At 38.3% G+C, this 27052-nt stretch overlaps 2 protein-coding genes across 4 annotated transcripts; one reads left to right on the top strand and one right to left on the bottom strand.

The window, feature by feature from the left end:
• Nucleotides 1–662: 662 nt before the first annotated feature.
• rps6kb1a (ribosomal protein S6 kinase b, polypeptide 1a) lies at nt 663–17781 on the top strand. 3 transcript variants are annotated; one of them, XM_057320661.1, is made up of 15 exons: nt 663–977; nt 1060–6999; nt 8077–8120; nt 8229–8346; nt 8435–8503; nt 8914–9061; nt 9582–9639; nt 9989–10282; nt 10644–10734; nt 11701–11808; nt 11900–11962; nt 12109–12186; nt 13220–13327; nt 14090–14202; nt 14393–17781. In XM_057320661.1, exons 2-15 carry the CDS (start codon nt 6928–6930, stop codon nt 14598–14600), a joined length of 1572 nt encoding a protein of 523 aa, XP_057176644.1. In that variant the 5' UTR covers nt 663–977; nt 1060–6927; the 3' UTR covers nt 14601–17781. The 3 variants fall into 3 exon arrangements, with proteins under 3 accessions (XP_057176644.1, XP_057176645.1, XP_057176643.1); XM_057320662.1 differs by having other exon boundaries at nt 663–6999; nt 9989–10089; nt 10192–10282; XM_057320660.1 differs by having other exon boundaries at nt 664–1161; nt 2090–6999.
• A 121-nt stretch (nt 17782–17902) lies between these two features.
• rnft1 (ring finger protein, transmembrane 1) lies at nt 17903–26594 on the bottom strand. Its single transcript, XM_057320663.1, has 9 exons — nt 26383–26594; nt 25681–26099; nt 25519–25595; nt 22331–22431; nt 21826–21979; nt 21580–21738; nt 20731–20796; nt 20480–20581; nt 17903–18409 (listed from the first exon to the last, which is right to left on the bottom strand). The coding sequence occupies exons 1-9, from the start codon at nt 26406–26408 to the stop codon at nt 18275–18277; spliced, it is 1239 nt and encodes a 412-aa protein (XP_057176646.1). The 5' UTR covers nt 26409–26594; the 3' UTR covers nt 17903–18274.
• Between the last annotated feature and the right edge of the window lie 458 nt (nt 26595–27052).

The raw sequence follows: 27052 nt of genomic DNA, 5'->3' as shown, positions 1-27052 counted from the left end.
TTGATTCTTTATTACATTCAGTTAACCCACATCACGGGTGGATGGTGATAATGTGTTTGGTTAATGATTTAACAAAATGACCGGCATGAGCTCATCTAATGTTTATCTGTAAAAGTTGCACTTTCAGAAAGTGAGCGGGAAGAGTGAATTGTTTGCCCGCGTGTGTGTGAAATGCACAAATAAAAGTTCAAAGAGACTGTTATCGTCCGACCACTCATCACATGACTTTGCGTAAAGTGATAAAACAAAGGCTCAAGCATGTAAAAAAAGAGATTAGTCATAAAAGTTGTCATTTTATCAATATGTGTCACAAAAAAATCTCACTTTTAGTTAAGAAACGTATAGATTGTGTTTAATTTGCTTGATTTATTTGGGAGGGGCCATTGGCCATACCAGGGCAATCTCCTTCTCTTCCTTGCCATGTGATTGTGTGTGTGTGTGTCAGTGGTGGGGGGGTAGCTAGTGGCTAAATCTCATAAAAGGGTTTCCTAATATGGGCCGTCTCTCAAAGAGCCCCTCCTTCCTACTTCAAGTGGGCGGTGTTTTTACTCTCTCTCAACCAGTAATGACGCAGCATGGACTCACTTCCTCATTAATTGGCTGAAACCAGTTCTTACAGGAACCACTGCTGATAAATGTGAGAGTTCTGAGAAATCATTCATTTCTTCCTTCACCCCGGCTGAGGGACGTTACAGGGGAGTGTGGATGGCTCTGCGCGAGCATGCCTCCGGGACAAGCAATCTCCTATTCGCGATCCCCACATTTTTCCACATCATTATTTTTTATGCTAGGATTTGTAGATTTTAGAACAAGATGTACTTTTATAGTTTTTTTATTTTAGTTTCTGTCTTTTGGGATAAACTCCTTAACAGAGCTCTCTCTCTCTCTCTCTCGCGTGCGTGCGCTTGCTCGCTGAGAGCGGTGGGGAGAGGCAGTGCTAACACGGGGTAAAGGAAACTCGCTGACCTTTCGAGTTGGTAAGTGAAATTTATGTGACCTCTCTCTCTCTCTCTCTTCTACCTCCCTTTCGTCCCCCCCTTTTCTTTTTCTGTCACACAGAGCTCTTCCCCCGTTTGGCGCCTCTCTACAGAAGCCTTTCAGGAGTACCTTGAGGCCCAGAGGGCAGAATTACAGCACCGGGCGGGAGAGGCCACCCTAACCGTAAGTGTTCCATCTCAACACGCCCTTTACATCATCTATCTGCCTTCACACAGTCATTCTCTCCATTCTTCCTTTAATTTTCCTCGGGTTTAGACTATATTTTGGTGTATTTCTCTCCCTCGCCCCTTTAATTTATTACTCGCATCCCATCGTTTTGTTCCACGTCCTTATTATCTCCCTCGCCTAATTATCGCTGGTTTTATTCCAGCGTGTGATTCCGTGTTATTGTTTGCATGTGGCAGACCATAATGTAGCGGGGGGAGGGGGGGGCTTCGTACGGACGATCGCGGGGGCCTGTTCAGGGTCTGGCTGAGGAGGGATGCTGAGTCATACTGAGCAGTTGGAGCTCTTTGAGTGAACCGGACACTCCCCCGCGTCACACTTACCTCCCCCTCCTCGGCAGCCGAACCCTGTTGAACCCATTGCGGGTTGCCGGGGACAGGAGGGGCCCCTGGGAGGAGGTTGGGGGGGAGTGGAGCTACACTCTCGATTCCTACCGCTGACAATCCCTCAGAAGCGCGCGTGGAAACAAAGAGCTGCACCTTTATACGTGTGAAGAATCGGTTGAATCGTTCTTGTCGTGTGAGCGCTTTTCCAGCTCGTGTGTACGTGGGGGAGGAGGAAAGAAAGAGAGGGAGATGAAGTTGCACAATGAGAGATTACGGATGTTTCTGGAACAATGTTCCCTTTTTCTGGTAACTGGAACCTCTCGTAGTTACTTGAGCAAAGCATCGGTGCTTGTTTAACTGGCAGGAGGGGGTGATGCCAGAGCGCGTGTCACAAACACAAATCGGTTTTGAGAGCGAGAGATTGAGGGGACGGCGGAGGGGATAAGCGATTACTTAACCTTCGGTTACATGATATTTGTGATGAGTTAATGCACTTGTGTTCATGTTTAATTGACAGCTTTCTTTTCTTTCATTTACAGAATGAAGACCGGATGTTTCAGGAGGCGGTGGTCATCGCGGTTTGATTTTCGTTTGATCAACTAACTTTGTGTACCTAGAAATGTATCTGATGAAAGTTAGCTTTCTCACTCCAGAATAATTCTTAGGTTTGTCGAGTTTTTTCCCTCAATTTTATTCAGGTGTCTTTGGGCTATCAGTAACATTTTACTTTTTAATGCACCTGGTTTGCGCTGAGATACTCATGTTATCAGCTCTTCGTCTTACACAGGTCATGTGATCTTACTAGCAGGGGTTGGCACTGATGTTGTAGTCTGTTACCCTGAAGTAGTCATAAGGGACCGACTGCATCAGTTTTGCTGGTCTTACGTCTTAGTCTTGTATTCGAGGCATATTGTAGTTGAATTGATTCAAACTAGCCATAACAGGTGATGGATGTAAAGTTAAGCTTTGCCAGGTGCTTCCGGTAAAAGAAATGTAACTTGCCCCAAAGTTTCTGAAGTTTTACATTTTTTTAATGAGAAACTCCTAATTTCAAGCTTGAAGCATACGTTTCTTTTTGTCTAGAGATCGTTTTGTTTCTAGAAACCCGTAGACGGGGTAAGAGAGAACGAGAGTGTTTGTATAACCACATGACTCACTACAGGGCCGCTCCACTCCAAATGCAATAACGTATTCAATCAGATTAAAACGCGCGTGTGTTCGTGCACATATGTGCGTGGGCGGGTGCCACGTTTCCCGCGCAGCTCCTTATCGCGCATATTCTTTACATTGTGAAGAACATCCGGTCAAGATGCGTGATGCTCGCCGCTGCGAGAGCTCGTCACCGCATGTGCTCACTGCTCATTCTGTCCTTTTGACAGTCTGTTGTATTTTTGTGTGATCTATGCGCAAGTATCCAGTTTAAAACGCATGTGACGTCGCAACACATTTAGCGTAACGACGACGTTCGGAATCTTGTATGGGCAAACTCGCTTTTGCTGCGTATTCTTTCCCCTTCAGTTGCTTATGAAATGTTTTTCGCGGTGCCTTTTGTAACGTCGTCATGGTATGTGAGTCTGGAAGCTGCAAGCGTGTAAAAACAGCCAACAGTGTGGAGTTTCTTTGCCGTTACCTCGAATGAACCCTCGGTTGAACTCAATGCACTGCGCGCTGCCGGCGTAGCGGATGAGAGAGGGAGAGAGAGAGGCTGCGTTTCAACATCCAGCCAGTCTACCTAGACAGCTTGTGTAGAGCGTTCGATCGCGCGAACGGAGCTTGGATATTGTCGCCTATGTAGACAGCTCGGTGTATTTAAAACACCGCCACAGAGAAAAGAGTAGACTGAATCGCACCGCGCTCAGATTGAGAAAGGGCTCTCAGCTCTGTCATAACGGGATTTATGTCATTAGATTGTTACCGTTGATGACCACGCCCCTCTTTCAGCCTCCCCATCGGCTCCTGTCGTCATTGGCAAGTGAGTTAATTCTTCATTGTATGTTTTAGTAGTGTGGATAAGATATTTCCCAGTGTGTCAGATAGCTTATCAGACTGGTGTTGGCTGTTACATTCGCCCGGCGACAACAGTCTGTAGGCTGTCTGACATTTTGGACTTTCATCCCCAAAATTCATTACATCTCTGGTGTTTTTATTGTATTTTGTCTTTTTTTATAATGTTATTTTTAAGACTTATGTTTTTGTGTTGATGTTTAATATAAGCGAAATCGTTATGAAATATTTCCTGTAGCAGCATTAGGGCAACGGTTTGTGTGTGTTATAGAGAACGTGATTGACGTGTTTCTGCTCCCCATATACACGTACACGCGTGTCTCTGCATAGACATACATTGCTTCCTTCCCGTGTGTGTGTGTGTATGTGCGTTTCCGGTGTTGTGCCGAAAAATGACTTCTGCTAAATTATGACTCCCCCATTCCCCACTAACGTTAGGTGTTAGGATTAGATGTGGGGGAGGGGTTAGGATTGAGGGGATTCGTAATCTGGTGGGGAGTCAAAATTCGGCACAACACCGGCACTTGATTTTGTCCTCTTGAATTTCTTGAGAATCCAGAAAACACACCTTATTGCAACACACTTTTCATGCATATTTATACTTGCTCAACACTTGTTTCATGAACTGTAATCGTTTATTTAATGCTGGTATTTGTTATTGAACTACAGTGATGTTCGTGCAGCAATTCATGTTCGTTGTGCACTCAGACCTTGTGTTATTTTTCTCCGTTGTGAAACACAGGGTGATATGCTTGGCTTTCACGTTAGTCGTGTAATTTCCTCGGTACTGTTCAGAACATCCTGTACTTTAGGGAACCCCCCTCTGCCATTCATGTATGTGCGTGTATGTATTTTCTGTATTTTGAAAAATAAAAATAAACTTGAATAAAGACTGTGTTTGTCTCATGGTTTTCCTTATTTAACGTATAATTTACAGATTTGTGTTACAAAATCATTACAATTGCATAATCTTTATTTTTTTAAGCAGAATGTTGAGTCGAATTTTAACTTGTAACGTTAGCTGTAAAGAGACCAGCACTTGCAACTATAAATTCCTACATTTGAATTACAATATGTAAATCATAAAAATTACATAATTTATTTCTAAAAAGTATTTGTAAAGTATAATATATGGATTTTTGTAAAAAGTCTTTGTTGGAACACACCTTCTTCAATGACGTGATATGATGTGACTGACAGTTTGAAACTGACCCACGCCCACTACAGTTACAGGCTTTGCCTTATGGCTTGTTATTATACAAATTAATCTTGTTAATCTTAAACCGTTTTTAATATTCAAATAAGGCTTGACATGTACTCTCTGAGTTTTAAACACCTCCGCCCACACACTCTTTTGTCTAGGTTTCTTTATGAACACTGTAGGTCAGGTGTGCTTAGCACGTGACCAACGCCAGTCTTTTGAGGGTTTAGTGTGTATGGCTACTATATACACGCACGTCTTGTATGCACTGCCTCAGGGAACCAGAAGGGGGCACGAGTTTACTTTTTAGATAGACCTGAAAGAAATAATTGTTATGCTGTTAAACAATGTATATATATATGTGTGTGTGTGTGTGTGTGTGTGTGTGTGTGTGTGTGTGTGTGTGTGTGTGTGTGTGTGTGTGTTTTAATCAAATGTATTGGTACGATTTAAAAATCATTTCCATTAATTTTGTCATAGTTACGTCTCAGAATGCTCTTTGGTTTAATTTGATGACAATACAGAACTTTCAGAGTACAGACATTTTTGCATGTTTATTTTCTTTCGAGATATTCTAAAGGAATGGATCTATTGTTATAATTCCGAGTTCTTATGAAACGAGATGTTTGAAACAATCAGGGAATTATGATTCTCACAGCTGTCAGGAGCAGGTGCATTAATCTTTAAAAGGCGACTGAAGTCCAGGTGAGTCAGGGGCTTTACCTGTCACATGAATCAATGATGTCCTGTCACAGAACCAGAGAGCACTGTCACACCCAGGTTGAGTCAGAGTCATGTGTAAATGTTACCCTATCTGACACTGAGTTTGTGATTTTTGTGATATTAGTAAAATTTAAATAAGCATGAGGTTGGCATATCTGCACATGCCACAGCTACCCACAGGTATGAATCATTAAAATGTTTAGTTCCTTTTTGTTCATGTTCGAAATGGCCACTTCTCATTATCAGAAAACAAAGTTATCCACTGTAACCGCACTTAACAACAAGAGGCTTATTTATAAAACAATCTACATTCAGATCAAATGGACAGTAAATCGACAGTCATATATTGTGATGTATATTGTTTTGGAGTCGTTTGTGTACAGTATGAATGGGCCACTATGACCTTTTAAAAAACATAAATCTGGAAAGTCCCGGTAACTGTATTTTGCATAATGCTTTTTTCAGCTTGAAGCATATGTAACACACAAAGTCCCCATTGTGATCCATTTATGTGGTTTTATGAAGTGGGGAACAGAGAGTTGTGGCCATCCAGCACTTTGTTACAATGTGAAGTGTGTGAGCTCGCATCTTTTTTCCAGCTGTCCCTTCTGGCACATTTACCAACTTGTGTAGGTTTAATAGGATAGGATCAAAGGTTTGTATAGAATTACATTAATTGTATAAAATGATCCCTCATGACACTACAGTTTTAATCCTAAATCCAGTACTATTGAAAATATCTTTTCTTTTTCACATTGAGCTTCAATGTAAATCTTTAAACATACACCTCAGTAGATTGCAGAATGTTCTCCCTCCACTAACATCTTCCTGGCCATAGTCACCTATAGCTTGCTCACTATTTTCTGTAAATCTGCTTTGAAACAATGTAGATGGTAGATCTATAAACCAATAAAATAATTGCACACTATGTAGTATAGTATACTATACTATTACCACACTACACTATATACCCAACCCAGACGATCTTGTTGAACTTGGTCTACTATCAACGTTCTGGTTGTAACTTGGTCTTTTATGGACCTCTATTGGTTGTATGGCGTTACTGCACGGGAAGCAGTTTTTACATTCACACATTGCAGGAGTCTATTTACATCCATGAACCGCTCAAGACACATAGCGAACAATACAGACTGTAGCGAACAATACCAAAACTAAATAATTAATAGACAGCTTACGAAAAATATGAGAGCATAAATTCGTTACAAATAATTTTACATTTGCTGTGTACTATTGAGTATATCTGCCAGGACATAAAACACTACACTGAGCATGCGCACACGAGCTCGTTCAGAAATCGCTCCACAGTCGCCGACGAGCTACCGGTGTGGCAGTTCATCCGCGGCAAGGATGCGTACCGGAGCCGGTTACGGCAGCGAGGCATTTAGGTTTATGAGTTAAATTATATATAACGGTAACTGGACTGGGGCAATGGCCGGCGTGTTTGATATCGATCTGGATCAGCCCGAGGAAAATGTCACGGATGATGAGCTTGTTGACGGGGTATGTAACCGGTTACCGGCTTCACATATACCGCATCGCCGGGACGTGGCAACCGGCCTGCTGATCGATGCAGCATTGTAACCAACACTGTTCGCTAGCACTGTAACGATACAGCAGACGGCTTGAGTCATTATTATAGGAGCGGTCAGACGACCAATGACATTAGAAATGAACCATGGTTTTACTATGGTATATTCTAGTAATGATAAGCACAGATTTACACTCGTCTTACTTTAGTAATCATAATGTTAAAATGATATTCGGAGTAAATCTTTAATAATACAAGCGTTAAACAATCCGGCAGAAAATATTACTTTTACTAATAAAACCATGGTTATTTCCCCTAGGACTAGTGATGGTATCAGATGGTACTGTCCAAAAGTAATTTTTTTGTAGGTGGACATATCTCTCCGTTTCATTTAATTTTTATAAATCTTTAGTGTATCAAGCCACACATTAAAGACTGAAATAATCGAAGGAAGTTTGTAGAGCAAAGTTTTACTTTTCTAAAAAGAATATATTTTAATATCAATCTGCGGTCAACAGCAAGCATCTACATTTTACCGATTTAAAAGTGAAATTTATATTACTATTAAAGACAGGGTCATCATTTATACCTACGTAATATAACATGTATCTACTATCTAAAATTTGTTTCATTAGAAATAAAATGAATGCAACAACAGACAGCATACTGTTCATAGTGTTCATACTTGTGTCATAATATCTTGTTTTAGATGCGTTGCTACTGAAATGCCTCTGAACCTAGAAACACTTGGATTGGTCTGATATTCACTCTATTGTTAGACCGAGACCCGTAATGTGATAACAGCAAATAGTGACCTTGATATTCTCCTGAGTGGAGGAGAGCCAGTGCGCATCAGTCATTGCTATAGATTGAGCTTTAATGGTCATGTCAGATCTGCACACTGTGCATTTGGTGGAAAAGCTGCAGAGATGCGAGAAACTGATGATAGATTAGTGTAAGCAGTTAACCTGACCAGAACACTGTTTTAGCCGCTGGTGATGTTTCAGCATCCCACAGTGACTGTTGTTTTCATTTTATTCTATCCACAGGCCCAAATAAATGAATACGGAGACCAGTGCAATAGATTTGAATGGTAAGTCTGTATTCGTGCATGCATGTTTAAAAAACACGAAAACACCTTCGTGTTTTTTCCTCTTTGGCTTTTTTCTGTAATAATAAAGTGGTAATGTTTTGAAAACAGTATGGATGACTGTGAGAAGTATGAGGTCTCAGAAAACAACGTAAATCAAGGCACAGAGCAGATTCGTCCTGAGTGCTTCGAGTTGCTCCGTGTTTTGGGGAAAGGAGGCTATGGAAAGGTAAATGGGAGAAGAACACTGTCCTCTGTGGGAACACACATACTGATTCAAATGTGCCTAATGTAAATGTTTTCTTTGTTTAAAAAAGGTTTTTCAAGTACGCAAGGTTTCTGGGGCAGCTTGTGGAAAGATATTTGCTATGAAGGTCTTGAAAAAGGTACGACCTCACATATTTCTCTTAAGCCTTTGTAATGCATCTTTTCTTGGATATCTCTTGTCATCTATTGTATGTAATTTTCTTTTGTATAATCCATCATGTCGGGTTCTGTCAGGTGAGTATTGCGAAGGGTCTGAGAATGCAAACGTTTAATAGTTGTGTGAATGCTTTTACGTATTTTACTTTTCAGAACATTAGCAGTCATTTGGGACATGAAATGTCTTTTAAAAAGCGTTAAGGACACCAGCCTGAAGCTTCAGGGAATAACACATGACAACATTCATTTCACACTCATCTCAGAACCCTTCACAGCTGTGGTTGGGGATTTTATGAATGTGTCGTCTGAAGACCCGCCGAGTGTGTTTAACTATTGACATGTTACATGTCAAACTTGCTGTGTTTCTGACCAGGCTATGATCATACGGAATGCGAAGGACACGGCTCACACTAAGGCAGAGAGGAGCATCCTGGAGGAGGTTAAGCATCCATTCATTGTGGACCTTATATATGCCTTCCAGACAGGAGGCAAACTTTACCTCATTCTTGAGTATCTTAGCGGTATGTTTACATGGTGTGTGGTATGCCTTTGCTGTTGTAACTTTGGTATGTGCCAGCAATCCGTCATTTTAATAAATAAAGCTTTGAAATCCAATAAAATGTAAAGGGATAGTTCACCCATAAATGAAGCATTTTGAAGAATGTTGGTAACCAAACAACACTGGCCCCCATTGACTTCCCTTGTATGGACACAAAACCACTGAGGCATTTCTCCAAATATCTTCTGTTGTGTTCCACAGAAGAGAGAGTTATATACACATTTTGAATGACATGAGGGTGAATAAATGATGCCAAGTGGAGTGAACTATCCCTATAACTCTTAAAAGTAGATTTGTATCTCAAATAATTGACTGTTTGATTGCTTCTTGTTATTGAAATGTCTTGCTTCTCATTGCCCATTTCGATTGTAAAGAGGCTTTAAAAGATAAAGTGCACATGTTCAGGACAGGTCTGAACCATTCATTTCCACGTGTCTCTGTGATCAATAACTTTGTGTGATCGTTTGATGTTTCTCTGAAAGGTGGAGAGCTGTTCATGCAGCTGGAGAGGGAGGGTATCTTCATGGAGGACACAGCGTGGTGAGCCTATGATTTTAGTCTATAGCTTTCAGAATATGGATTCTTCTGGTGACCAGATGATCCGTCTGTGTGACCTCACACCTCTGCTGTGTGTAAACATTGATTTAATGAGGACGAGATCCGTTAAAAAGTCTAAACAAGTATACAGTAGATTGCCCTGTTGTCCTAATAGCTGACTTCTAGGAAAAATCTAATAGATTGAATTCAGGTGTAATAGATTCAGCCCAATAGTGGTATTGCTGCTATTAAACACAAACAGCCATATTAATTGTAAAGGTTTTTTTTGTAGCATTTTGCTATTTAGATTCTAAATTTTCTGGGGGTTTTTGTACACAAACTTCTGCAATAGCTTTTACCTAGCAGAAATTTCCATGGCGTTAGGTCACCTCCATCAGAAAGGCATCATCTACAGAGATCTGAAACCAGAGAACATCATGCTGAACAACACCGGTAAGAAAATGCACAATCCACCTCTGTACGTCTCAGGTGGTCTTCAGACGGACCCCATAGCTTTGTTCTGCTCCATATGTGCTCATTACATTTTCATTACAGGTCATGTGAAGTTAACAGACTTCGGACTCTGTAAGGAGTCGATCCACGATGGCACAGTCACACACACCTTCTGTGGGACCATAGAGTACATGTATGTTTATTAGTCATCGTTTACATTTTTGTAGCATTTTCCCTTATTGTTATTCAATTATATTTGCATCAAAACAGTCATTTTAGTTTTACATGCTTCTTTTTTTACCCTTAATGGCTTTTATTGTCACGTATGCAAGTGAAGGTTAAAGTATGGGTGCCACAATAGATTTGATGCTATGGCCCCTTTAAAACTCCATCCAGTGCGGTTCATAGAGGTCAAAGCCTCCATCAGTCACATGCACTGAGGCCTCTCGTGTCAGTCAGGTCAAAGTAACATAGATAGCACCAGAAAAAAGGGCCTTTCTCTCTCAAACTCATTCATTTTCTCTCTTTGTCTCTCTGTTCTTTCCCACTTTCAGGGCCCCAGAAATCCTCATGAGAAGTGGTCATAACAGAGCTGTGGACTGGTGGAGTCTGGGGGGCCTGATGTATGATATGCTAACAGGAGCTGTGAGTGCTTCTCAACCCTTCTGTCTTTTGTGTTTGCTCTACATTCATGTTCCACAAAACGATAAGAACCATTTAGTCAATGAACTGAAATGTTGGTGTTCAGTGTTTCGATATGAGTGTGCAGAGTATGCTTCAGTATTTGAGATATGGCCAAGAAAGTTCTTTCGATCAGACTCTTGAAAGTGTCATCTTTGGTGATGTTATCTATTGATCGAGATGTAACCAATATGAACTCATTAACAGACTGACACCATTTTGATGGTTTACAAATGACCAAGTATAGAACAGATAACCGAGCAAAGCCTCATTAGATTTGATGTACTTTTGTGTTCATTGTATAACCCATAATTTACAAACCCTTATGCCATTCTAGATGTACGTGTATGACTGTCTTTCCTTTCCAAAAATCACAGTGGTTTAATGTGTTTGAGAGTGAAGCTATTTTATGAGATTTTGTCATCGTTTGTGAGAGAAAACAATTCATGTTTGGAGCTTATTAAATGATACATTAAAACTATGCAATAGTAACTATAGAATTGATGTTGTGTCTAAAGCGTCCAAAATAAACTAAGATTATTTTCTAATGTCTTCAAAGTAGCCATGCTTTGCATAGAATTTTCCAATTAAACTCTTGGCATCAGGAGTTTTTGAGGTCTCACCCTGGGAAACGTTTTTAATAGCACTGCAGGAATTTCCATCTATTCTAGGTTGTTGTTGACTGCTTTTTCTTCATTAGTTGGTCATTCATTTAAAAAAATAGATAATTGGAAAATTATACATTTTCTACAAGTCATTTCAAGCATTTAAACACCAATTTTTGAACAGCAGTGTAAATTGGGTTTGACTAAAAAAACTGATTTAAAAGAAAACATTTTCTTTGACATTTTCGGGTTATCTCAGTTTGTGCACAGGTCAACTAAATGTACACAGACTGCACATTAAACATCTAACCTGGTTTCCCCACAGCCCCCATTCACCGCTGAGAATCGTAAAAAGACCATCGATAAAATCCTGAAGTGCAAACTTAACCTTCCACCTTACCTCACTCAAGAAGCACGGGACCTTTTGAAGAAGGTAGAGATTATCATAGTTCCGTCAGCCTTCCTACTTTGTGGAATCTTGTGTTGTCGCTCAACTAGTTATGTTTGTGTGTGTTTACACCCAGCTGCTAAAGAGAAATGCTTCGCAGAGATTGGGAGCAGGCCAGGGAGATGCTATAGATGTCCAGGTATCATTGTTTTTTTACAGTAGCCCACACAACTTAAATAAACTCCTATAACGATGCGTGTTCGTGTTATTTTGTCCAACCTCTGTACATATCCTTCAGTGCACATCAGTATACACTGAATAATGTATGTACATTTTTGTTTTCAGGTCCACTCCTTCTTCAGACATATAAACTGGGATGATTTACTAGCTTGTAAAGTTGAACCTCCCTTCAAGCCTTTTTTGGTATGAGCCATATTTTTTCTCTTCATAATTGTGTGTGTTGTGTCTTAATTTCTCTGTATAGACCATTTCATCGGACATGTGCGCCTGGGCTGCAGTTAACTTCCGGTCTTGTGTTTGTTTATCGGTCTGGCTAGTGTCTAATAATATAACTATTTATATTTAATTTAATTTATGTTAATATTCATTTATATAATTAGAATAATTGTATTAAATAAACGATTTGTTGAATTTTGTTGCATGTTAATTTTATTAAATAAACAATGTGTTTAATGGGTCCAGTGTTGGGTAAGTTACTCTGAAAAAGTAATTAATTACTAGTTACTAATTACACATTCGATAATGTAATTAGATTACTGTACAAGTTACTCTCTTCAAAAAGTATTTAATTACTAATTACTAATTTCTTTCTATATCCTACATCAACCTTGATGAGTTAAGTGATTCAAGGATAGACATGAAACGGCTCTTTTAATTCATTCAAATAAATAATATAAAACTACATAAAGTATTATTATTAATTACAAATGTGAGCATGATACATTAAAGCACGGATTTTAAAGTTAGACTTTGAATTTTGATGTCAATTCCTCTTCTGCACACACACATATTACACAAAGTATTTAGTTTAATTACATCAGAAGTAACTGTAATTAAATTACAGAAAAAATAAGAGTAATCCCTTACTTTACTTTTCAAGGTAAAAGTAATTAAATTACAGTAACTAATTACTTAGTAACTAGTTACACCCAACACTGAATGGGTCCTGTTGTTTTTTGTCGCATTTAAAGAAACCGAATGGGGCATTGACATCTAGCGGTTGAGCTTGGTATCGCAGTCTAAATTCAAAATATTGGAGAGGCGATTTTAGACAAGTAACGGTTCTTCTCGGCTTCTCTTGCTTGTTATCAGAAATAATCTTGTGAATGTGTACCGGCCGGAAGTTAACGGCAGTCCACGAATGCGCGCGTGCACAGAAACATTTGTTTATGTTGTCTTTAGAACAATAATTCCTCACAGATGTTTATTTCTGCAGCGATCAGCAGATGATGTTAGCCAGTTTGACTCAAAGTTCACCAGTCAGACTCCTGTGGACAGTCCCGATGATTCGACACTCAGCGAAAGTGCCAACCAAGTCTTCCTGGTCAGTTTAATTTTAGGCTAAATGTATTCTCGATTGTGACATTAGCTGTCTCGTTTCGGAAGGCTGCGTCCTCCGCAGGTCTCATTTGAAGCCTGCTACCTCATTGAGGCTGTCTTGTTTCATAAAAGCAGGTAAGTTAGGACACTCCGTATGCATCCTTAATGCGACCTACTTTCACGAGAATTTGGAGGACACATGAGGTGTATCCTTCGTTGCTAGAGATAACCCACAATTCTTTGCGTCGGCCAACGTCTTGTTATTTGAATAAACGGCAGCAGCTGCACATTAAATCAAATATGTGGTGTTTAAATGTTTACAATTTGTGTCACGTTTTTTTCATCTTAGCAGGCATATGTAGTAAATAGGTATAATAGGTATATAACAAACACAAGAGTTTTGTATACAAAGTCTGATCTTGTTTGTCATCATCAGGCAATGTAGAGTAGTGGGTCACTGTGGTCTGGATTTGTATTTATTTATCCCCACCTTACATGTGTTTGTGCATTGTGAATTTGTGTCAGTGTTCAGCGTGTGGTGAATTAGTTTTTGTAGACAAATTTACGAGAAGAGGATGATGTCTCATCTGGTCTTTATTATTACTGTTTAGTTGGTTTTTCCAGCTCATAGCGTGACATGCTTCTTTTTTTTTTGCTTCATCATAATTACACATCCTCCACACTCAACTGTTTTTCTTCCCTTTTTTCCTTTATTTTCTCTCACTAATCTGTTTTTTATCTCTTCTCGGATGCCGTCTCTCCTCAGGGCTTTACGTACGTAGCTCCATCTGTGCTCGAAAACATGAAGGAAAAATTCACTTTCGAGCCAAAATCCCATTCACCTCTCAAGCTTCTGGGAAGCCCGAGAACACCAGTGAGGTAACATGTTTTTCTCATTCCTCTGATGTTCACTGTGTTTGTACGGTTTATGAAACAGGAATGACCAGAACGTTTTATAGTCTTGTCGCGAAGACTTTTTTGCTCAATGCTCCTATGTAGATTGTGCAGATCATCAACACAAAATTTGATTAAACGGAGATCCAAAATCCATCACTCTTGTTCTTCCCAGTCCACCCTTCCCTGAAGTCACCACTCCCTCGTGCCGACACCCTGCTGATGTGCCCATGCAGGAGTCCAGTGTGGAGCAGATGGACATTAGCAGCAGCGTTGAGGTTTCCGCCCCGCTTCCCATCAAAAAGCCTTTGGGATCCACCTTCGTGAAACAATCTTACCCTGTGCTCTCCAAGAGACCTGAGCATTTGAGGATAAATTTATGATGTTTAGTCTCTTTCAGTTTTGCACTTTAGGAATTTAACAAATTACCCAGAAGGCCTTTCTGCACCCACTTTTGAACACATACTGTATACAAGCATGAAGCGCTTGTCTAAAGCCAACTGTCTCTCTGCCACAGAGAGTTGGTTTACTTGCTGTAAATGTGATCACATCGGACTTGGAGGTGACTTTAAGCATGAATTTTGCCATTTTTTATTTATATACCGCTCCTGCAAAAAGTAAGGGGAGCACAGAGTATCTCTGGGTCTGTTTTTTTATTTATAAGTTCATGTGCTTGGGGGTGTTTCATGCAGTTTTTGAAGAGACACATCATTACTGTGTTTGGCGTGTCTGTATGTGGTTGGAAATGGCTATAACTTTGTTAAAGTGGTTAGAAACGAGGTGGATGCTGTAATTCTTAATACATTAAAATGTGTACCCATGAATCAGAGATGTAGGGCACTTTACAAGATATAGAGATATGTTAGCCTAACCTACCTATGAGGAAAAACTTGACTTGATATAAGCTTTTATTTATATTTTATTATTATTTTAATTATTATACTTCATCTACATTGTTTTAGTTTTTTTTTTTAGATTTTTTTGTATAATTTTGTAAACTATGCAAATTTATATATAAAGAATTACAGCAAAATATGTGGTGACATTAATGACTAAAAAATGAATTAAATATAGGACACTGTGTGTAGTATGAAAAAAATCACTGCTGTCCTTCTGAAACCTTTTATCTCCATATTGTCATTATTTTTTTGCCATAAATCATTATAATTAGTCACCCTTAATGTTTGTCACTGGGTTTTGCAAACAAATAAAAATTAGAAAAGTGCTTGTCAGTTTTGACAACTTAGTATTTAATAATTGAAAAAGTACAATGTTTTTTCCATTTCATGAAAAATAGCGAATTTGGTATCCAAGGTTCGTAAGGACAGCAATGAAATGGATTATTGGTTGTTCTAGTGACTGTATTATTATGCACAGGTGCTCTGTGGGTGTCAAAAGTCCACATTTAAAATCTGGAATTTACCATTGAATTTACTCCTGAAAATATTTATAGATGTTAATAATAGAAAACAAACAAAAATGTAACATTGAACGAACAGATTTTTTAAATAATTATCTGGTTTTATACAAATTTGTGTACCAAATAAAATTCTAAATTCATTGACAGGTTACTCAATTTGTTATGCTGATTTGTAATGAGGTTTAATAAATTATATTTACTATTAGACATTTGGAACCCACTATATGTCACTGTATGATATTGAAGGAGAAGGAAATCAGTATTCTAGAAACTGTAGAATTCAAGAACTTTAAAGGTATCAAGTCTTTCAAAAATCAGAATTTATCCCATTGCTGTACATAGACATTATTCATGACTATTGGTGCTATTTTGTCATTATATTTTAGTTCTAACGACATAATGTTTTTTTTATTATAAATCCCAGAAGTGAGCAACGCTAAATCTGCAACTTGTTTAAAAAATGTACTGTATGTAAAACAACAACAACCATAATTTAGAGGAAAAGAAGTCATCGTGGGTGGAAGTGTTTTGTTCTTGAGTGTCCCTGTGCAAACAATGCTTTATTATTATGAACAAACAGTCTGCCTGAGGCTAAAGATCGTATCATTGTACCCACATCTTAACTATTTCTGGATGACAAATCATTTTTATTCCCATGGGAATGTTAAATAGCCTAGGCTTGTTTTGCTGTGACACTGTAATTGCCTGATTGAACGTGTTATTGACCTCACTTCCCCTCATTTCCATTGAGTATCACTGTGGTTGGACATTAGGAGGCTGCTGCTGTGATTGAACTGTCTGGACTTTGAGTCAGTTTCCATCAAGCTCATAATTGGTCGTGTTCACTATGACCTGTCTGTGAATCTCTCAAGCTCTTTGCTCATAATACTGTCAACGGCAGTGTCTACAGATGAACAACAGCCTGCTGTGCCGTGGCGGTTAAAGCCTCTAATGGTTTTATATCTGAAAGGCTTTGATTTTGAAATCTGTGTGAGACCAGAAGCATGATTCAATTATGATGCCTCTGAACGGCCTTTTAACTGCTACTTAGACCTCGGAAGCATTGCATTTAGCTTTTGCATACATAAATATCGACAGATGATGTAAACTATGCAGCACTCGCTGAGAGGCTGATGTGCGTAATTTGGCACAAATGGCTTTACCAATAAGTTGAAATTGGTTTCGTGCATCACGTATGACAGTGAATAGTGACCGTGGCCTCAGCCTCCATCATCACAATTCTTACAGCCTGGGTTTAAAAAAAACTATTGAACAATAACCATCTACAACGGATTCTTGATGTACTGACAGAATATTAAGACATGCTCAAAACTTGGTGCTAGGTGTAAATGGTGTCATTTTTTATAATCCTGTAAGAAATTAAAGTTACTGTATGTTCCTTTACAAATGCAAAATCTATTGTGCGCTTCGGTTTAACTAAAAGATGTAAACTTGATTTCAGAAATGTATGGTTGATTCAGATTTGGAAAAAATGTCACTAGAGATCAAAAATTGTATGAATTAAAATGCAGAATTTATTACATAAATTTACTTCAGTTTCTGCAATTGATTTTGACATTTAATGAAAAATGAATTGATCTTAAGTATTGATTTGTTATGAATGAACCTGATGTTTATTTCACTTTACTGTCATTTATTTTTAATCAAACCTCTGGTGAACACAGGTCAATAATTGAAACACAATTCTCATATTGCATTTACTGGAGACTTTATTTGGTCAATTCTCTTTCTTTATATGAAACCCACTTGCGTGCAGTAAAATATATTTGTAACTGCATACTGTATCATGGTAAGAAAATATTCCTTTGGTTTATTACAAGCATGATTAGAAAAATACCACGAAACTGTGTAGACCTGAATTGTACAGTGCTGTAACGTTTGTTAATGAATAAATCACAGAGAAATCAGTATTTCAGGAAATTCTAATGCTACATTCTCTGACAAATTAGAAGTAAATATATCCCAGAAAACTTAAACATGCCATTTACATCCAACGACCAAACCAGAATGCTTGAAATGTGACAGTTTACAAATGGAAACATCCGCATATTTCCAGCCTCCTTGAATGTATATTCATAAATGTTAAGATGTTGCTGTTACAAAATAAACAACAGTTGACAAAATGTATCTTTCATACAAAAGAGAAAAGACTGAGAAAATGAAAGAAATATATTAAAATACTTCTAGGGAGCAAAAACTATTAATTGTCTGTGTTTTCTTCACAAATACAATACCACATTATGTCCCCATCTTCGTCAAAAGTTTGTATTTTTCAATTTATGCCCCAAAAGACAAAAATATTAGTAAAACCATAGATGGCAAGAACACCATAATATATAAATTATAGGCTAAAAATTAAGGGATTCTGTGCAACAATAATAATAACCATTAATTATAATAATACAAAGAGCTGGTGAATATGCTTGTCTTTTTGACAAGATTTATCCATACAAACTACCTCAAAGAGAGGGACTTTTGGAGATATCCACCACTAACCCAATAACTACTGCCCTCTACCAAGCGCTGCAATGTCAACCCAGCAATCTAACAAGATAGAGACATTTGAGTTGATTCACTATAAATACTTCGTCTTCATCCAGTCGGTCAGCAGCACGTTCAGTAGATCTGTAAATAAGCCGATGTCGCGCCGTCTTTCCACTTATGCACCTTGTCAGAGATAACCATGCGGCAGAGCGGGCACGTCTTCTCCTGGTTAAACCAATGCGAGATGCACTCCTCGCAGAAGATGTGCTGGAGGGTAAAATCACACTTTACGTTAACATCTTGTGCTTTTCTGAGCTGAAGTGGCTTCAAGTGTGACTGCTTATTACTGTAGCCTTTGCAAGTCACGTGAACCAGAATAAATGCTTTCGTATGTGTATTCATGGGTTTCAGACATGTGACCTTTTTGGCGTGGGCGCCATCTTGAGGACCTCCGCGGCCTCTCTGCATTACAGAGCATATGAGGACATGCAGATCCGAGGCTAATTCTTTCACTCTGTTTAACAAATCTTGGCCATAGTAGATTAATAAACCGCACCCATGAGTTTCCAATCCATGCCCTCGGTTTTGTAAATAGTACCATTCATTTTTTAATTCCTACCACAAAGGCATAAACTGTGCTCACGCTTTCCATTCCCATAGTTTTGTAAACTACACCCTGAGTTTTACCTTGAAATTTAAACATTTCCTAGGCTATCTTACTTTTATAGAAATTGATTATAGAAATGAGAAAAAAACTAGATTAAAGAAATTTTTATTATCCAAAAGAACAATTTATAATAAATAATGTCAGTTAAGTAAAGATTAAAGTATGCATTTATTTATTTATTCATTTATTTATTAGATATTATTTATTATAATGATCTTGCTTGGTCTATAAACACCATGCACTGTGCTGTGTTTTACCTTTCTGTGTTTTTCTTATTTGCTCCTGTAAAGCTGCTTTGGAACAATGCACATTGTGAAAAGCGCTATATAAATAAAATTGAATTGAATTGAATTAAAGAAACAAATATTTATTAATCCTATTTCTATCAATTCCCTGTTTAATAATTAAAACCATTTGTTAATGGTATGGGGATTTCACCATATATTCATGTAATTTCATAATCAATAAATAATACAAAAACACGCACAAGGTATTGTGTGTGCGTTCCACGTGAGAAACATTGAAGGGCAACCCCGCATTTAGCAGATGCATGATAACTGTTTTCTGTCCACTGGCTTTTAGATTTTCTGCTATTTATTGTAACATTGACTAGGTTTTATTTGCAATCATGTTATTCTACACGCAGCAAAGTCCATGTGAAATTAAACATACAGTATTAAAAAGAAACCTGTAGGCTAATCTATTATCTCAAGACTTGCCATTTTTTAAATATTAGAATAGAAAAACACAAAATACACATTCATTCCTTTTAAGGCCTGCGTGATTATGTCAAAAATCACAATTAGCCTATTTATTACTTTTCTTGATATTAGATTTTACTTTAAATTGTTAAAGGGATACTTCACCCCAAAATTAAATTCTGTCATCATTTACTCACCTTCGAGGTGTTCCAAATCTGTATAAATTTCTTCGTTCTGATGAACACAGAGAAAGATATTTGGAAGAATGCTTATAACCAAACAGATCTTTCCCCCCATTCACTCCCATAGTAGGACAAATTACTTTATTTTTTTTTGTAGAATTTTTTTTCATTTTGAAGAATGTAGATCAGCCAACAGTTCTGGGGCAGTTTTGACTACCATTGAATTTTTTTCCTACTATGGGAGTCAATGGGGGGGGGGGGGGGGTTGGGGCAGTAAAATCTGTCTGGTTATAAGCATTCTTCCAAATATCTTTTTTCTGTGTTCATCAGAACAAAATACAGATTTGGAACAACTCGAAGGTGAGTAAATGATGACAGAATTTTCATTTTTGGGTGAAGTATCCCTTTAAAAATGTTTCATAACTTTCTGTAAAGTAAATGAATGCTGTATTTTTACATAAACATCCAAAACAAACGGGTCATTTATTTTAATATTAATATTTTAATACATTTAAAAGGAATCAAAAGAGTGAGCACGGGTTATGAATTTGTGGGTACAGATTTCAGACCGAGTGAACGAATAACAAAACTGTGGCCACGGATTTGCAGGGCAAGTGTTTTCCTCCAACAGGGACCTCGCAGGGTCCGCACTACGAGGAAACAGGAATCCATTTTTTTGAGATTTGATGTTGCATCTATGAATAGTATGACTTATTGTTTAGCCTGGGAATGTGGAAGCCATGAGGTTGACATTACAGGTCCAGCTGAAGGCAGATCTCATGCTTACCTGACACAAGAGAACCCGAGGCTGCTTAAAATCAGCTTGACAGATTGGGCAGATGTCACCTGCTTCTACACATTGAGCTGAAGTTGCAGGTGTTCCATTCACCTTTAAAGAGTGGAAAATGGTGTTCAAAAACTGAATTTCTGCATGGACAAAATGTAAGGCCTCTATCACATTAAAATGTTGTGTTTAGCAAGCGCAGAGACTAGGTAAGGTTTCATTTAAAGTTTTCTGAAGCTGGTAACCGGTCGTACCTCATAACTGAGAAAAGCCCGTAGTGTTTTTTGCAACGACCCCCACTGTCCATACAAACCTAGAAGCTGAAGATATGGAGACATGACAGTAATTAGAGCAAACCAAAACACCACTATATATTAGTAAAGAGTTCTCAAATATACTTTATTCTGATTGGTCATTTACAAAATTCTGAGCAAATATTTTATTCAATTCGGCATCTGATTTCCTACAATGTTTTCCTACAAAGTTTAGCATCTATTTGAAATCTTCTCAACAAACTTTGCTTCCAAACATTAATTAAAGGCCAATTCACCCCCAAAACAACAACTACTGGATAGATTTCTACACCAATGGACGATAATGTATGTTTATTATAAGTTTGCACCTTTGTTTTGATTGGCTGTCAATATTGCATCGATCCCAATGATATCATTCCTCTATATCATCATTGTTATAGTTGTATTGTGAACTCCACTACTCTCTTAAATTTAGCATTCATGGTGTGGATGAATCTTATACAAATAGTTTACCCAAAAATGAAAATGTTGTCATCATTTACTCTTGGCATTTCAAACCTGCATGACTGTCTTGTGCAGAACACAAGCAAAGATATTTTGAAAAATGTTGGTAACCCATCAACGTAGGTACCCATTGACGTTGTTTGTATACCAACATTTTTCTAAATATCTTCTCTTGTGTTCTGCGGAAGAAAGTCATACAGGTTTGAAATGACAAGAGGGTGAGTAAATGACGACCAAAATTTCATTTTGGGGTGAACAATCCCTTTAAGTCCATTCAGAGGAATAAAAGTCAAATCTCAGCTCACAAACAAGCCTTCCTGTGTAACAATGTTTTCTGGTGCCTACCTTCATTATGAGGTAGAGCAGCGCCAGTATGATTCCCAGAGTCAACCCTACTGAAGACTCGATTTCATCATAGCTGACCAGATAGCGGAACCAGAGAGGGACAGGAGCAATCATCTGATACACCTGACTCGCTTCCTCTAGAAGCATATACCACTGACCCTGTGGACAGCAGGATAGATACGAAAAGTTAAGCTTCCAATAAAATCATTACAAACCACAAAACGATACAAAAAGCATCTTGCTTACCCTTCGCCGGTATGCCATGAGGGGGGAGGGGACAAGGAGAATAAGACACTTGAGCCCCATGAAGACAAACTTCACAATGAAGTTAGTCACACCGATGCACCATAAAACCTCCCAGAAATTTTGGGAATCTATCATCGGGTTGGCAAAGACAAGGCTAGGGAAGATTAAAGACAGAAGAAACAATATTTTATTTTAAATCAGACAGATTATTACAGGCAGTACATGTTTCGATCAGTTCTGTTTTCAGAAATTTGCTCATTCAGCTGACACTTTTACCTAAAGCAAATTACTGTTTAGTAACATGAGGCCTGTCTCACCTTTTGTTCATAAATCGCCCTTTGTGAAATCTGTGAACTAGCAACTTTTCAGCTAAGAATCAATATGTTTACACACTAAGTGAAACCATTCATCACATGGTGTTACTTGTGGTGTAAACAGCCTCAAGCTGACTGTGCTGTGACATGTCATGTTAAGTGTCAAGCAAAATGCAGTGTAAAATACTAACCAGCGGTAAAGTGACTGAGAGTAAAAAGTGAAGAACAGGAGAAGACTGGAGGATGTGAGGAACAACAAGAGCCAGACACACTGCAGCTTTGTCCTTCGGTCCTTCACAAAAGAGACAAAAAAACACAATTACCAACTCCAATAGAGAAGTAAAGCTTTACAGGATTTTTGGGGCCAATCACGGATCTTTAGAACCAGTATCGGCCGATACGATCACAAATTACCGATCACAGCCTTCTATTTATCATGTAGAATTACTTATTTAACAATTTCAAAGAACAGTGTATAATACCTCATGAATTAAGAGATGACAAGGAATCATAAATTGACAATTTGCAAACAACGTACTCCTCTACCTTTTTAGAAAGTAAACATAAATGACAGAAGCCATAGCAACATCTTAGATTATAAAATAGCTTTCCTGTTTAATAATTATGAAAAAACAACAGAATAAAACAAACACGTACAAACTGCAAACTTTCGGGAATGACAACCCTATTTAAATGCTGGAGTGAATGCCCTGATAGTTCCATGTGTCCGCATTTGTGATGATTGACACACTAGTAACCATAGCAACGTTCTGGCGTCTCGCAGCTGTAAGAATATAACCCGTTTGGTATCTGTTGTTTTTCAGAGATTCGCTTTGTCCATCTATTAAACTAAACCTCTAACAGATGCGCTGTGTTTTGTTGGAGAGAGCGCTTTTGCAGTGTTGCCATGTTCATTTATTTTGAAGCACTTTTATGTTTGTTGTTTGGTCTTAGATTATAAAGCTGGACACTTTATGTGTTAAAAATGGTCACTTGCAGATATAAGAGATTTAGGGGTCTTATAAAATATAAATTATTTGTATTTTTAAGGTTTATTTTGGGCTTGTCTTTATTTGCTGTTTTTTTCTATGAAGATCTGGCAACACTGTCACTTTAGCGAAGGGCTCGAGAGCAGCTAACGTTAGCCCCGTGTTAAATTTGCGAAAGGAAAGACTTCTTTCACTGCTGTTTTCTAGCACCTCACATACAGACGAAAATACCAGAGGCCTATTGCACAAAGCGAGATCAACAAACTCCGGGTTGCAGAGAAGTTTAGGGGTTGACAAAACCAGAGAAACCCAGCCTGGTCTAGATCAGGTTCAGTTGTTCCACGACGCTTGGTATAAATGTTCTCTTTCAACTCGGGTTTGATCCAGAGTTCGTGAGGCGCGTGCACCTGAAAGTGTGACACGTGCGGGAAACAGCCAATTACATGGAACACAGAAAGCATCATCAGTTTGATTGACTTCTCGTATCAGTATCAGCGCACTTCACTTTTCTGTTCAAGATAAAGAAATCATGAAAGAAATCTCATGAATTAAAACACATTTAATAGGCAGGAATAAACACGGCTGCAGTGAAAGTTTGAGAAGACAACTACTGACTATATCAACGCAAGCGAATCAAGTGAATTAAAATATTTTATAGGTTTACAAAGAGATCAAATGAAAACACGTATTCTTCATTACTTTAAAAAGCTTTGCATCCTGAAGTTTGTACTAATACATACAGTATACAGTTATATTAATTTAAATACTTAATTTATTCATATTTATAATTTCATGTAATAATTATGTGAGTTGTATGAATTGTACATAATTATAACCAATAAAAATATATATAATAAACAATTAGCAGCAAAAGATTTTCCCTCTAACATCTTATCACTTTTTAATTTGGAGCGAGATACAAGGGGAGTGGCTTCACTGCGTCACATATACTGTATATAGAGAGTTTGGTTCCAAAATGACAACTCATTTTCAAATATTTTTTTATTGTGCATTCCAATTAATATCAATCAAACTGCAGTTGGTTTGTTTTGATTTAAGCCATAATTACACAAAAATACTAAAAACGAACACAATAAAAACACGATAACATAATAAAAACATGATTTTTGAAAAAAATTAAAAACGGAGTTAACTCATTTTGGAACCAAACTCTTCATATATATATATATGTCAGTTTGCCCAGAGCTGATTGGTCCAGTTTTGGTTCGCGATCCTATCATATCCTACAGGTATTTATTTTTCAACAAAATTAAGTAAATATTTGAAAAATGGCTAACAGGTGTTTAATAATAAATGTATGGTAAGATTAGGGGTAGTAGGGAAGTATTTTGTCCCAATTAGTTGGCATCCATTTAATGATATGATAACACTTTACAATAAGGGTCCATGAATAATCATGTACTAATATCTGAAAGAATACTTACTTCCATATGAACTAATGATGAGTGAAGAAATGGACTAATCATACCCGTTTTCACATAATGACACACTTTAAGAAGTTAATTTAGTGGGTAGTTGCATATGGGAACACTTTCATTTTATTTTGGGGATGTTTTTCGACGCATGATCTCACAGCATGCCATTGTCAACTTTAGTCTTATAAAATAATTTCCCAAAAACAAAATTGTTGACAGAGAAAATGCTGGGTAGCTAGTGTAACAGAGACCAGCGAGAGAGAGCTGTGCAAGGAAACGTGACTCCCCGACTTCAAGGCTTGCTCTGGCGACAGATGCTTAACCTCTTCGTTAGAGCGCTCGTCTCCCATACTTGTTAGACACTGGTTCGAGACCCGCGGGTAAAGTAGCACCAGTAAGTCATTTTGGAAAACCACTAACCACAGTATCAAGCCCTGTTTATAGGTATAAGTTTATCATTTTTGTATTTGTATATTATATTTATTAAAGTTGAATGATTTATATAATTTTTTGGTAATATTAGGTATAATTACTGACACCCCACCACAGACCTCACTAATTTTCAAACCCTGGCTACAGCCATGAAAGGGCTAACCTTAGCTAATACTGGAGTCATGAGGATTCGTGTGTTAAAACTGCCCAGGTTAAATACATGTTAGTACATTAGTTAATGTATTAATTAGGCCATCACCTGAAAGTAAAACTTACGAAATGGACCCTTAATAAAGCACAATTTGTATTTGTAATGAGCAGCTGGATTCGTAGTGGTCCTAGGATTACACATTTTAGCATTTGTATGGAGAGTGGAGCATTCACATAAACAGTGGAGCTAGAGCATACAAGTAGGACTATTTGAACCTCGTAATTAAATAATAAATGAAATTTTGAAACGGCAAAAAAGGTCCACAAGGCTGGCTACGGACCTGATTTACACACCGAGAAGAGGCAACTTACATGGAGAAACACTTGCGTTTGAATGTTCTTGTTGACATACATGAAAGTGGTAAACAAGCCGACAGCAACAGCCAGACCTGAAGGAAGAAAACATCAACAGGGGTCATGAACTTCACACTCAGATCAGACACCTGTTTTCACACATAGCTGTCCTGCACTCACCCAGGGCGTGCTGAATGATCAGTTTTGAGCACAGGATGACTAAGAAGGGAAGACTCTTCTTGACCCATCTCAGAATGTAACGGAGCTCTGATAACGAGCTGCTGGATTCTCCAGATTCCAGGTCCGACTCTGCGCTGTCGGAGTCGTGCTCGTGCGCGTGAGAATGAGAGTGGCTGTGACTGGTCGCTCTCGGCCTCCGCGAGGTCGCACTTCGTCCGCTCGTCGAGCTGGCGATTGGAACTCGCACGTCCTCGGCTGTTTCCGGCCCTCCGGATGTTACTGCACCCGGCATCCGGGCGAGCAGCTCCGGCTGCAGGGTTAATGACAGCCCGGTCCCGTTCTGTGGGCTAGGCTCGGGCTGCATCGGATCAAGTGAATCCCTCGGTTTATGCGTTCTTCTTGACTCGCTATATGCTGCTCTGTGTTGGTGGGGGAAGTATAAGTTACATAACGTACAGTACGTGTTACAGTATAACGTTACACCTGTTTACACGACAGTACGACGATGTAGGAAAATAAACACAAAGACTAACGTTATGTAGCAATTACTTGAAAGTTATTAATGCTTACGGAACTAATAAACAATAGATTTGCGCTCTGGTTTGTACCTCTTACACTTTGTGTTAGTACATTATGATTAAAAAAACAAAGTTAATCTGTAAATAGTAAGTCTTTGTGCTCCCGTTGTACGTAAATAAATACCTGTCATACTGCGCGCGGAGTTTCATGATAAAGCATCGATATCCATACTACAAACTATCGATGTGTTTGAGCAATCAAGATAAAAGTAACTCAAAGAGATAATTATTAAAAAAGATCAAGAATAAAAAGTTTAGTTTCGGCTTTACATTGTTCCGGGACCATCTGACCTACTAAAGGAACCTGTGGCTCTACAATGCGAAGCACAAAAACAAAAGTCCTTTTATTTTTCAAAATAAAAGTCCCCCTTACCGTAGTGGTGGGCAGAGCGAGGCTTCGTGAAACACTGAAACAGTTGAATCAAATGTACCGTATCGTTTCTAGGCTTCGAAACATCCCGACACCCCTCTCCACGGTGACACCTAGTGGTCATTTGCGAGTGTTGCCCTAAAACACCAATGTAACAACGCTTTAGACAATCCTTGACGAATTACAATTTGTATGTTCATGAAGGTGCTTGTTTAAATGTGTGGGGGAGTGATTCGTGCTCTTGACTGGTGTATTATCGTCGGATATTCGAGTCTTGGTTGAAGCGTTCGTTTTCACACCAGTCATTGAAAAATTTGTATTTCTTATTTTTTATGTTTTAATAGGCTATGTCACAACTGCTTGAGCCTGGTTTTGTAAACTTTAGTCTCTTCATTGTAAATGATATGGGCTATTTTGGCAGTGA

The sequence above is a fragment of the Triplophysa rosa genome, linkage group LG22 (genome assembly GCF_024868665.1).
Source record: "Triplophysa rosa linkage group LG22, Trosa_1v2, whole genome shotgun sequence".
Classification (NCBI taxonomy): Eukaryota; Metazoa; Chordata; class Actinopteri; order Cypriniformes; family Nemacheilidae; genus Triplophysa; species Triplophysa rosa.
This window is presented reverse-complemented; position numbering and strand designations above follow the sequence as displayed.